This window comes from Staurois parvus, unplaced genomic scaffold, assembly GCF_062004578.1.
Source record: "Staurois parvus isolate SC_StPar_1 unplaced genomic scaffold, SC_StPar_1.0 ptg000230l, whole genome shotgun sequence".
NCBI lineage: Eukaryota > Metazoa > Chordata > Amphibia > Anura > Ranidae > Staurois > Staurois parvus.
This window is the reverse complement of record NW_028318026.1, coordinates 2,411,055-2,424,272: the sequence shown is the minus strand read 5'-3', so window position 1 is coordinate 2,424,272 and position 13,218 is coordinate 2,411,055. Positions and strand designations below refer to the sequence as shown.

General features: G+C 41.0%; 1 protein-coding gene across 1 annotated transcript in view; it reads left to right on the top strand.

Annotated features, from left to right (window-relative positions):
- Positions 1 to 9,910, top strand: part of LRRC69 (leucine rich repeat containing 69) — a 29,743-nt gene extending 19,833 nt beyond the window's left edge. Inside the window, exons 7-8 of the mRNA XM_089679683.1 lie at positions 6,706 to 6,885; positions 9,085 to 9,910. Coding sequence (XP_089535809.1) covers positions 6,706 to 6,885; positions 9,085 to 9,192 — 288 coding nt within the window. The 3' untranslated portion in view covers positions 9,193 to 9,910. The remainder of the gene's footprint in view (positions 1 to 6,705; positions 6,886 to 9,084) is intronic.
- The last annotated feature ends 3,308 nt before the right edge of the window (positions 9,911 to 13,218 follow it).

The following is a 13,218-nucleotide window of genomic DNA, read 5'->3' as shown; positions in this document are numbered from 1 at the left end:
ACATTATGTCATATTTGCTTTTCTGCCTCTGTTTTATATTTGTTCCAATACATACAAAGGGAATAAACATGTGTATAGCAAAACATGTGTTAATGCAATACCTTTTTTGTGTGAAATACTTGATTTTCAGGAAAAATATCAAGGGTGCCAACAATTTCGGCCATGACTGTATATATATATATATATATATATATATATATAACCTCCCTTCAACGAAATCGCTCTACTAAACAGAATTGTTTGCCATACAAGGTTCTGAGTTATGAGAATTATGATGTCTTCATGTACATGAAAAGACACAAAACGCATATATACACACGTCCGTCCATTCACACACATACATACAGACACACAGATACTGACAAGCAAGACACAAAGACACATTTGTATGGTTATTCACATACTGACAAGCTGAAACAGGTGCATTCTCTTAGAGCCCAAAGATCACGTCACTTCCTGCTTCTTGCTCAGACTCAGTTGCATTGAACAGACAAGAAGCACATGGCAGGACAGCCATGACTCTAAGCTTGACACACTACTACTGTTCTTATATTTTTGTTGTACCTACACTGAACTGTTATTCATGATAGGTTTTACATTGTATTTTTAAGCCATTGTGTGATACAATAAAATCACACTTTATTTTTATTGCATTGGCTCTTTAATTATCTGAAATCGCCCAAAGACACTAAAAATTATTATATGTGTCCCAGTACTGCTTAGACCTGAAGAAGGGGACATTCCCCGAAAGTTTGTCCTCAAAATTGTATGTTAGTGCAAATAAAAAAAGTATCATGGACAGTACTCAATTATTCCTGTCGCAAATGCACCAATATGGCTACAATCACCTCAATCTATATGTGTCCCAGAAAATTGTACAGGTACACACTGTCCAAAAATTGGCCGATTCAGCAGGAGCTGGCCAACTCTTGCTCAGTGTATACAGCAGACTGGCTTTTATCAAAGGGACATGTTGGAAAACCAGCTTCCTATCAGCACTTGCAACATCGCTTGTGTTGGTATGGCAAACTGACAGTGGAGCTGATTCATCCCCTATAACAGAGAATATTGTCTGTCCCTACCTATTATTATATTAGCTCTGTGCATGTGTGATGCAAATGGCATTATTATCTATAGGCAGACCTGTCCTTGGCCCAACATGCTTTGCATGGCAATTTAGAGCTAATAGTAGCTAATGTGATGAAAACTACTTCAAGCTATGCAGGGTGCTTAATTGTTTTTCTCAATAGACATAAATCCACTTTGTGTACACCAAATGCCTTTACAAACCCAGTTATTACTTTGCAAAGGAAGTAGTGTTATCACTGTAATAATAAAAAAGAACCTCAGAATAATAGTGCCAATGAATAATAACTGCTAATGAATAAGCAAATAAATCCTGAGAGCAGTACTCACCACTATCCACACAAAGGATAATACCGCTATGCAGAAAATCATATAAAAATGTGTTGCGCCCTCAACTACATGGATCAATAAATACACATATACATCAATTCATAATGGACGAAACATATAGGGTGGGACTACAGGGGTGCCGTCATCATGCCAGCCAGGGTGCTGAATGCAATGTTTGTGATATGCTGTTTTTTGCTATCATAATGTAAGTAGATACCTGGTTTTTTTTATTATATTTGCTTTAAATGCTACACTATGGGTGATTTTCCTTTCATATGATATATATGATGTTCCTGATTGCAGGATTGCCTCTGTTGTGACAGAGAGATTCGTACCTTGCATTTGGTGGGATTTTTAAGGCAACCTTAGAATATATAAACCAAACAATTTTTTAAAAGAAGATTTGACAGTTTATCTGACACATCAATACATATTTCCCCAATAGAATATAACAATTTTTGACAACATATTTGCTTGACAATATTAGTAATTATTGCATTGGAAAATTAGCGGTATCTCTTGAAGCTGATTTTCATCTTGCAACCTTGAGGGAACCACAAGTGCATTCAGCCTATATCCAACTGTTTCGAATACTTTAGTGCAGATTCTTCCTCAGGGAAAGGATACCGCTCTAAAACATTTCTCAATAGTTAAACCTTTATACATATTGTGTATGATCCAAGAATTGAGAAACCAACTTTACAAATTTTACATACCACCAAGATTGGTCAAACTGAAGATGCTTTGCTGTGTTTTGGAGAGTGAATCCCCCCATGTGTAGGATGAAATCATCTCTTGGCATGCCTCTGTTGTGATGGATCTGGGAGTGGTGGTATAAGCCTTGCAGGCTTTATTCCATCCATTCATCCTGGTGGTTCTTATTGGAAGCGTTATCTGACAACCTGGTGTTGGAGGTCTTATTTTATTATAAGCAGCAGTGGTGTCACTGGTGGCTGGTGCACAGAGGTGTTGGAGACTGGGAGCGTTTTTATCAGATCATTGGCAGCTCTTTTCTACATGGTGATTCACACAGGCTTTTCTTTTGATGAACTGGTTCTGTTGGATTCCTGATATATGAAATATTGAACTTATTATTATTTATTCAATGTGTGTATGTATGTATGTATGTGTGTGTGTGTGTGTGTATATGTATATGTGTGTGTGTGTGTGTGTGTATGTATGTATGTATGTATGTATGTATGTATATATATATATATATATATATATGTAAGTGTGTATATATATATATATATATATATATATATATATATATGTGTGTATGCATGTGTGCTTGAGGTTTAAAAAAAAATTCAGTCACTTTATTGTATTATTTATGCATATTTGTGATATTGTGAAATTATGTATTTATTGATCCATGTAGTTGACGACACAACACATTTTATATGATTGAGTGATATTACTGTGTTGCAATTTAGCAGCCTGTGCCGAGGGCAGAACTGTAAGAGGGACGCAGCAGATCAACCCACTACAGGCTGCCAGAGGAAACTTCAGGAAGGGGCAGATACAAGACTAGTTACACTGACCACAGAGAAAGCAGCAGTAATCAGACTTTATTACAGGAAGGTACATGCTGCATTCCAGCGTAGGTCTAGAAGAAATACACAAAGCGCACCAAGATTCAAGTAAACATACACATGCTATTTAGATAATATATACTGATCCTGGAGTTCAGGTTTAAGCTTACCTTTTGTTTGTCTTTTAATTTAAAGAGTAACTCCACTTTTGTTGAGAAAAAAACAGTTCCCTCTTTGTGATCTATGTACATTGCAGGGATTTTAACAAACTTTGTTGCAGATTCTTACCTGGTTCTGCTCTGATGAAATAACTCATGTCTTGTTCAGGACTGAATCTGAATGGGAGTGACTTTTAAATGTTTGATTAGCTGATGCACTTGCAGTGTTCTAATGAGGAAAGTTGAAGTGTCTGCATCCTTTTAGAAGTGACTAATCCATTAGGAGCATCTCACCAAAAAAATGTTTAATGCAAACATTTTTTTTTAATTTTTGTTGCAGAGGATGCCTAAAACCTGACTTGTATCATAGTTCAGATTTCTGGGGAAATCGGTGAGCCATTCACACAAGTAGGAAATGACATCTCAGGGGGCATTCCGTACACCAGCTGTGTATAGAACGCATCGAGGTTGCCATATTGCATTGAAAATTACAGCGCTGCAGATTGAAAAGGAAATATAATTTTGAATAACAATAAATTACAATATGGCTTACATCAGTTATATACGCTATAATATTTTTTCTTAATTTACAGTATTTTTCCCCATGAAAGTGGCGATACCCTTTAAAGATTAGCAGTTTATACAAAGTTGCATTCATCCAGTAAAGTGAACCTGACCTGGCCTTAAGGGATGGTTCACACTATGAAGCACACAGGAATGTGCTGTGTGTCCCTGCATGATGCACGTGATCCGGGAGCAGTGCCATTTCAGCTCATTCATTTGAAATTGTGCTAGACATCACCAAAGTAGTTCATGAACTACTTTAAAAAATGCATAGCAACTGGATCCCATGGTACTATGGCACTGCTGTACAATGCGATCCGGTGCAGGCAAAGGCATTGCGTTTACGGCCTGCATTTGGGGTGTTGATAAGTTAACTCTGACATCCGATGCAGATTGCAAGTGCAGGGTGCTTTGACCATGGTGTGGCAGAGGCGCAAAAAATTCAGGTTTCCCACACCGCGCTCTGATGTGAACTGGCCATAAAAAGGTAACCATACAAAAGTGCAGACAGCATGTGGTAACTGGTAAACAGAGTAAAAAGTGAGCGCTAATCAGTTCAGCAGCTGTACACTCAAGGCAACCAGTAAAACCTCAAATAGTATCAAAGAAATAGTGCAGCGCTTAAATTAATAGTCCTCAGTAATTCCCGATCAGTGGATGTTCCTCAATAAGGAATGTAAGAAATGCCCACTCACCGGAACTACACTTGATACAGTGCAGTGTATGAATATGATTCCCTGGTGTCACTGGAAGTGTACATCTGGTTCAGCCCTTGGAAGAGTATCCCTCTTTAGATCAGGCAGGTCCAGGATCACAGCAATTTAGGCTCTGACACAGAGTTCCCCTTAAGGGATGTATGGGTGTTGCTTTTACAGTAGTAGAAACCTCCCACTCTGGATGGATTCGGAGTAACACAGCTTCTGGAAAAAAGTACTCCCCATGCGGGGTTAAAGCAAAAAGGTGCCCACAGTGTGATAAAGTTTGAATAAAGCGAATTTTATTTGAAAGAACAAAGGATGCATTCAATGGATATCAATAGGAACGGCAGATAGCAACAAAACACTAACCGTCCCTAGAAGGAAATGGCCGCCGGAGCTCCACGATGCTCCGACGGCGTGACGTCAATGGCGCGAGCAGGCTCTTCCTTACGCGTTACGTGCCACGCACATCGTCAGAGGGCTCACCCTCTGACGATGTGCGTGGCATGTGCCGTCAACGGCGCGAGCAGGCTCTTCCTTACGCGTTACGTGCCACGCACATCGTCAGAGGGCTCACCCTCTGACAATGTGCGTGGCATGTAACGCATAAGGAAGAGCCTGCTCGCGCCGTTGACGTCACGCCGTTGGAGCATCGTGGAGCTCCGGCGGCCATTTCCTTCTAGGGACGGTTAGTGTTTTGTTGCTATCTGCCGTTCCTATTGATATCCATTGGATGCATCCTTTGTTCTTTCAAATAAAATTTGCTTTATTCAAACTTTATCACACTGTGGGCACCTTTTTGCTTTAACCCCGCATGGGGAGTACTTTTTTCCAGAAGCTGTGTTACTCCGAATCCATCCAGAGTGGGAGGTTTCTACTACTGTAAAAGCAACACCCATACATCCCTTAAGGGGAACTCTGTGTCAGAGCCTAAATTGCTGTGATCCTGGACCTGCCTGATCTAAAGAGGGATACTCTTCCAAGGGCTGAACCAGATGTACACTTCCAGTGACACCAGGGAATCATATTCATACACTGCACTGTATCAAGTGTAGTTCCGGTGAGTGGGCATTTCTTACATTCCTTATTGAGGAACATCCACTGATCGGGAATTACTGAGGACTATTAATTTAAGCGCTGCACTATTTCTTTGATAGCATGTGGTAACTGTAAGCATCAAAGGTAGCTATCAAATGAATTCCTTTGTCCTCATGGAACCCCGTGGTTCATATGCCCTGTGCCTTGTCATTAAGCTGGCTCATGGAAGCTCTGTAATTTCAGTGTTGTGTGTTTATGTATTGGAGAGAACTGAGGGCCTGTGCACAGTCTGGGGCCCCAAAGGGATCAGTTTGATTTGGGTTCTTCAACACAGTTGTTACCATAATCACTTTTTAGGCCAGGTCAGATTCATTTGATATAAGTAAGTTAGGAGTACTTAGGAAAATTTATTCTTTAAAGTCAAACTGAGAGCAAATCATTAAAAAAAAAATCTAATAAAACAATTCACTCAAAGTCCATATTACTGTCTCTTTGTATCAACAATCCAGCACAGTGCCATTACTTACCTAATTAAAAGTGCTTCAATCCCAGTATTTCTTCACTTCCTTTGATGCAGTGATCACACTCCTGCACTCTTTTGAATAATCAGTGGTCACTGTTTGCATCCTTTGTGACTAGAGCACTGTCTGTGGTCATGTGATCCCTTTTCCTAGTGTGTACAGAGGAGCCTTGACGTGGGCACTGTTGCTTCCACATGTTTGCAAATGTGTTCAATTAAACCCTCTGTTTTGTAACGTCAACTTGTAGACGGGCAATTTGGTTTGTTTGCAGGCTAGCTAGTAAGTGTGCTGGGATTTTTTTTTTTTCGGTTTCTTTGTGATTTGTGTTGCCCTTCCATGTGCACCTTGCTGCAAAGGCTAGTTATAAATATAGGCAGTTGCCATATTTTTGTATAAGAACTTTCTGAGTGGCATGCATCCTCCTCCCTAATTCTGCCCTACAAATGACACCTCCCATTACAAGCAGATCATTCCTGTCCTTCTAAACCCAAAGGACTGCCCACATGAAATGCCCACTGATGGAAAAGGTCACCAAGAACTGTAGGAATTGTAGATTCAACAATATTTCAGAAGACTTCCAGAAAGCAAGATAAAGTGCACAAGAAACCTGCCTACCGTGGCTTTTTCCGTTCAGGCGGAGAAAGCGCTGGCAAGGAAAATTTCATAGATGACACGAATATTAAAAAGAGTCAGCTGGAGCTAATGCATATGTAACCTTCATTAGGATAATCTTCAGCTGTACTTTAAACTCCGATGTTTTTTATTTTCTGTACAGGAAATGACAGCAAGATTCATCTTACATCATGTACAAGACAGAGACTCCATGATACGACGGCAAATCCCCCATTATCCTGAAGCCAAGGCAATACTTTCCAGCAGGAATATCTGTACCCTGTGTGGGACGTGGTTTCTAGACATGTGGCTTGAATGTGTAAAGTTTGTAGATATAAAAAAGGTGTGTGCTATATGGACCCTATTATACTATCTACAATACTGGCCATACATGAGTAGGTTGAATGAAAGAAAATGACTCGATTCCCTCATCTATACACTCGATGTGGATGGGGGAATCCCTCCCACTGAGTTATTTTATTCTGACAGCGTGAAGACTTCCCCTCCGTCAGAATACACTAATCAGCACTGATGGCTAGAGCTGGCGGTGCTGATCGTGAGAAAATTTTCCAACAGGCTAGCTGTCAATACATGGATCGAAATTTAGCTGGTCCCTGCTGAACCAGCTGAACTTCAGTGCATGTATGGCCAGCATTAGAGTCAATGCACAGGGAATTATTTATTATATTGTGATGGTTATCATTTTCATTTAATTTCACAGTAAATGGCAGTCCACTCAACACTGAAATCTGCCATCTGGGTGGGTGCTGGAAGGAATCCGCTTAAAACAGACCAAGATAAGAAATATTGTCACCACCAGATACAGCCTGGTTGTTTCAATAGATTCCAGGTTTTCTGTGAAAAATAATTTGCCCCCTTCCTGATGTTTTTGTTTTTTGTGCATATTTGTCGCACTTAAATTATTTAGACCACTAAACAAATTTTAATGTTACACAAAAATAACTGGAGTAAATTCAAAATGCAGATTTTAAATGATGATTTCATTTATTAATTGAAACAAGCTGTCCAAACCTTCCTGGCCCTATGCAAAAAAGTAATTGCCCTCCCTTGCTAAATCATGAATGAACTGTGATTAACCACATTTTTTGGAAAGCCAAGTTAAATTTCACTTGCCACACTCAGGCCTGATTACTGCCAGACCTGTTGAATCAAGAAATCACTTAAATAGAAGCTGTCTGGCAACGTGCAGCATGTTAAAAGATCTCAAAAAGCAACAAAGCATACCACCATCTAAACAAATTCAAGAACAAATGAGAAACAAAGTAAATTGCATTTATTAGTCTGTAAACGGTTACAAAGCCATTTCTAAGGTTTTGGGATGCCGTTGAACCATGGTGAGAGCCATTATTCACAAATGGAGAAAATTTGGAATTTTGGAAGCCATTGCTGACCAAAAAGAACACAAAGGCTCAGCTCACATTTGCCAAAAAAAACTTGATTATCCCAAAGACTTCTAGGCAAATGTTCTGTGGACTGACTAGAGAAAAGTTGAACTTTTTGGAACGTGTGCGTTCCTTTACATCTGGCACAAAAATAACACAGCATTTCTTAAAAAGAACATCATACCAACAGTCAAACATGGTGGCAGTGTGATGGTCTGGGGCTGCTTTACAGCTTCAGGAGCTGGACGAATAGCCATAATTGATGGAACTATAAATTTTATGCTCTACCAGAAAATCCTGAAGAAGAATGTCTGGCCAATTATTTCATGACCTCAAGCTCAAGCGCACTTGAATTATGCAGCAGGACAATGATCTGAAACATACTAGGAAGTCTGCCTCTGAATGGCTCAATAAAACAAAATGAAGGTTTTGGAGTGGCCTAGTCCAAGTCCAGACTTAAATTCAATTGAGATGCTGTGAACTAGCCGTTCATGCTCCAGACCTCTCCAATGTAGCTGAATTAAAACAATTCCGCAAAGAAGAGCAGGCCAAAATTCCTCTACAGTGATATGAAAGACTCCTTACCAATTATCGTAAATGCTTGATTACAGTTGTTGCCGCCAAGGGTGGCATTAGGTTTAGGGGGCAATTTTTCACATAGGGTCAGTCAAGTTTGGACAGCTTTTTTGCCCTAATAAATGAAATCATAATTTACAAGCTGCGTTTTGCATTTACTCGGGTTATCGTTTGTGTATTATTAAAATTTGTTTGATGATCTGAATCATTTAAGTGTAACAAATATGCAAAAAAGAAAGAAAATAAGGAAGAGGGAAAATATTTTTTGACAACCCTGTAAGTTAACTGGCCTTAAGTTAATCGCAAATTAGCTTTAGTTTAAATATGACTGTAATAAATTTATTGTATGATACATTATTGTAAGCTTCTTGGGGAGGGGACTAACGCGAATGGTCCTATGTACTCTGCAAGCACCGTATGAATACAGTAGGTTATTATTATTATACAGTATTTATAAAGCGCCAATAGATAAAAGTAATCTGTTCATTGTTAGGATTATAATGAATATTTATGCAATTTTCTTTCTTAAATATAATCTTCTATGCCTTATTGTATATTGACAGAAAATGAAAACCTCTAGCAATTTACAGCTTCTGCCAGTGAAGATTTTACTATGTTCATACAGATGCTTCAATCAAAGACAGAGTGATATGTTTGGAGTAGCAGTGTAGTAACACAATATGATTGTAGGATCTGTCTGTGGGATCATTTTATGGACCAATAAGAAGAATGGCAACAATAGCATGTGTAAGGGCTCATTTACACCAATGGCAGTCAACACAGTATGAATGCATATGCAAGAAAAATGAATGTATTTCAATGAGCATAGTTTACAACACTGCAATGCTTTTAAATTCATTAAAAAGATACAGCATTTTGTTGCTCAGGAACACACTTGAACCCAACACCAATGCATGTAAATGCAGATCAGTAAATAAATAAAACATGCAAAAAAAACCCAGCACAAATTCATTACAAATGCATGCAAATGCATACGCAGACACACGTATTGAATGCAGGGGTTGTGGTGTAAATGACCACTGAAGGAATACAGTCCCTGTTTTGATTGAAATGCCATTGTTTGCTAAATATGTTGGTAATATGTAAAAAAGAAAATGTTTAGGTTGTTTGCGTTTATGCATATATGAGGTCAGCCACATTGTTTTCATGCATGTATGGGGTCAGCCACATGGAATATTCTTATAGAGAGGTCCCACTCTCTGATATTTTCTATTCATCAAATACAATGGCAACTTTAAAATAATTCAATTAATTCAGCTAGTTCCAGATTATGCTTCAGAAGAATGAAAAGAGTAAAACTAAAGGTCCAGACTGCCCTCTGATACTTGTGGGGGTCGAGTACTCAATAAACAGGAAGATACAGCTCCACCAATGTTTTCTGTTTATGTCTGTGGGAGGGGGGGCAGAGAAGAAGTGGTGTGCAGGGAGACCCTGTGAGCAGTACTTATATCTGGAAGCAGAGGGGGCAGAAGGGATCAAAAGGTATTCTAACGCTTCCCATTGATTTTTCTCCCTAAAGCGGGCTTCTGCTTGCCCACATTCACCTAAGACCAGTGCCTGAGAGTTTACGTTGGAATCAAAGGTGTTTTTAATAAAATACTAGTTAATGAAGTGAAGTAACACATAATATACACTCCATCTTCAAAATGAGAATTTAGCTACACACTAAAAACCTTTCTCCGAACCTTCTGATCACTGCTAGCACAAATATCCTATAATAATATAATAAATTGTAAAGCGCTGAGCAAACTGTTGGCACTATATAAATCCTGTATAATAATAATATCCTACAGACCACCCTGCTTCTCTTTCACTTGATTGCTTTGGAACCCATGCTCTTAATTTCACACTGGGTAGGGGGCAGGGGGGAATCTAGCCAGTCTGATGTGGGGGTTGCAGCAAAAAATGTCAGAGTTGCGGAGGGTTAGCAGGGCAGTGTTTAGTGGGTCAGAAGGGCAGAGAATGGGGGATCAACAGGTGAGTGTACTGGAGTCTGTAGGGCAAAGGACAGGGATCAGCAAAGAGATGACAGGGGTCAGCAGGGCAAAGGATGGGCAGTCAGCAGGGAAGTGTACAGGAGTCTGTATGGCAGAGGATAGGGGTCAGCAGGGCAGAGGACTGTTGGTCAGTAGGGGAGTGTACAAGAGTATAGGGCAGAGGACAGGAGTCAGCAGAGAGATGACAGGGGTCAGCAGGGGAGTGTACAGGGGTCAATATGTCACTATGGGGGAGGGGGGTCAGCAGGAAAGAGGATGTATAATATGTTCCTAAAGGCAAACTTAGCCTTTAATCACTTCCCATCCACCCATAGTCTATAGACGACAGACGGGAAGATTTGCCAGTTCAGACTAACGTGCCTGCATGTCAGCCCGCATCGGCAGCTCACAGAGCATGCACCCGGGAGCCCAGCAATCGGTATAGCACCTTGAGACAACAGATCACATTATCGTTGTGTCCGGACAGTGATCACATTGTGTTTTACCATGGGATTGCTATGTCTAGTCACAACAATCATATAGTAAACACTAGAAAGTTAAACTAAAGATCAGCGTGAGAGCAGAAAGAAGTGATCTTGCAGCCTGTGAGTGTACAGCAGCCTATCAGGCTACTTGTACACTCACAGACTGCAGTGCCAGCCAGCCACAATGTCCCTGCTCAGTGCCCCAGTGTAGGGAAAATAAATAATGCAGCCAGCCCCTGTCACCTATCCCAGTTTGAACAAAAACACCACCATACACCATATCAGTGTCCTGATCACCGCCATACCCCAAACCAATGCCCTGATCACCACCGTACCCCATACCGACACTCTGATCACCGCCATACACCATACCCTGATCACCGCCATACACCATACCACCTCCCTGATCACTGCCATACACCATACCACTGCCCTGATCACCGCCATACCCCATACCGACACTCTGATCACCGCCATACACCATACCAGCACCCTGATCACTGCCATACACCATACCACTGCCTTGATCACCGCCATACCCCATACCAGCATCCTGTTCACTGTCATACCCCATACCAGCATTCTGATCACCACCATGCCCCATACCAGCATCCTGATCACTGTCATACCCCATACCAGCATCCTGATCACAACCATGCCCCATACCAGCATCCTGATCACAACCATGCCCCATACCAGCATCCTGATCACCCCATATCCCATACCAGCATTCTAATCACTGCCTTATCCCAACCATCATCCTGGTCACAGCCATACCCCATACTAGTGTCCTGATCAATGCTATACATCCTGATCACTGCCATACATCATACCAGTGTCCAGCATTTTAGGGTCTCAACTGATCAATTTTCAAATATATATCCCATAGTTTGTAGACTCTATAGCTTTCAAACAAACTAAATAATATACACTATATTGGGTTCTTTTCACCTGAAAAATGTAGCAGAATACATTTTGGCCTACATTTATGAAGAAAAATGATTTATTATTATAACAAAATAGCATGTACAACACTTTGTAAAGATTACAAGCGTATCCAGCGCTCAGATGTTGATAGAATGTGGCAAAGGTAATGAATAAGTAAACCAGTCCATGTGAATAATAAATGGTATCAATAAACACAATACAATGTAACAAAAACTTGCAAAGATGCAGAGGAAGATGTGTGTCAAACGGTCAATCCCTCCACATAGTGGTTAATGAAGAAAGGTGTGGGTGATGAGGACTAGGCACACATAATCACCGGCAGCTCCTCGTAAAGGATTGGGGAATCCTTCAGGTAACATACAAAGTAAATGCACAGCAAGACGCTAGGTGAACATGAGTAAAAACAACTGAACTTTATTTAAGAAGCACGTACATGTGAATGTTCCACAAGCAACATCCTAATACGGTGCAGTGGTCAATGACAGCTCTCTTCAGAAAAGTGAAGCCTGCAATCCCTGCAGAAAGTGGGAAGAGACTCGCTTGAGATGGAGATGCAAGGTGTCCCTCTGTGCGCTCCCGAAGAATGACCGAGGTGTGTGACAGGTGCTGTGGATGACAGGTGGGTGGGTCCAGCAGAGACCCCCATACATTAGAGTCCCCCCCCCTTACATCAGTGTCCCCAGAGAGCCACCACCTTACATCAGAGTCTGCAGAGTCCCACTTTACATTTAGAGTCTGGTAGAGTGTCCCCTTACATTAGAGTCTGGTAGAGTGTCCCCTTACATCAGAGTCTGGCAGAATGCCCCCATACATCAGAGCCGGACAGAGTGCCCTCTTACATCATGACCCAAAATAGAGACCCCTTTACATCAGAATCCAGCAGAGTACCCCCTTACATCAGAATCCAGCAGACTGTCCCTTTACATCAGAATCCTGCGGAGTGCCTCCTTACATCAGAGTTCAGCTGTCCCTAAGTTCTAACTGGACATTAAATGAACTGGACACGTTTGTGAAGCTCCTGGAAGAACGGAGAGAAGGGAGGGGGATGGGGAGAGTTTAGTCTGAGTGCAGAGCTCACTTACCCTAGGCTGGTCTCTGCAGGCTCAGTCATACAGCCATATGGATCTTCAGATTTCCCACCCACACATCCCTTTTCTCTGGCACAATGTCCATAGGGCAGGCTGTTGCCTGGGGCAGGGTGCAGGCCCCCATGGCAGGGGGTAGGGCTTTTAGCGCTAGAAGTGCTTAGTAGGGAGTTGGGGTGAGG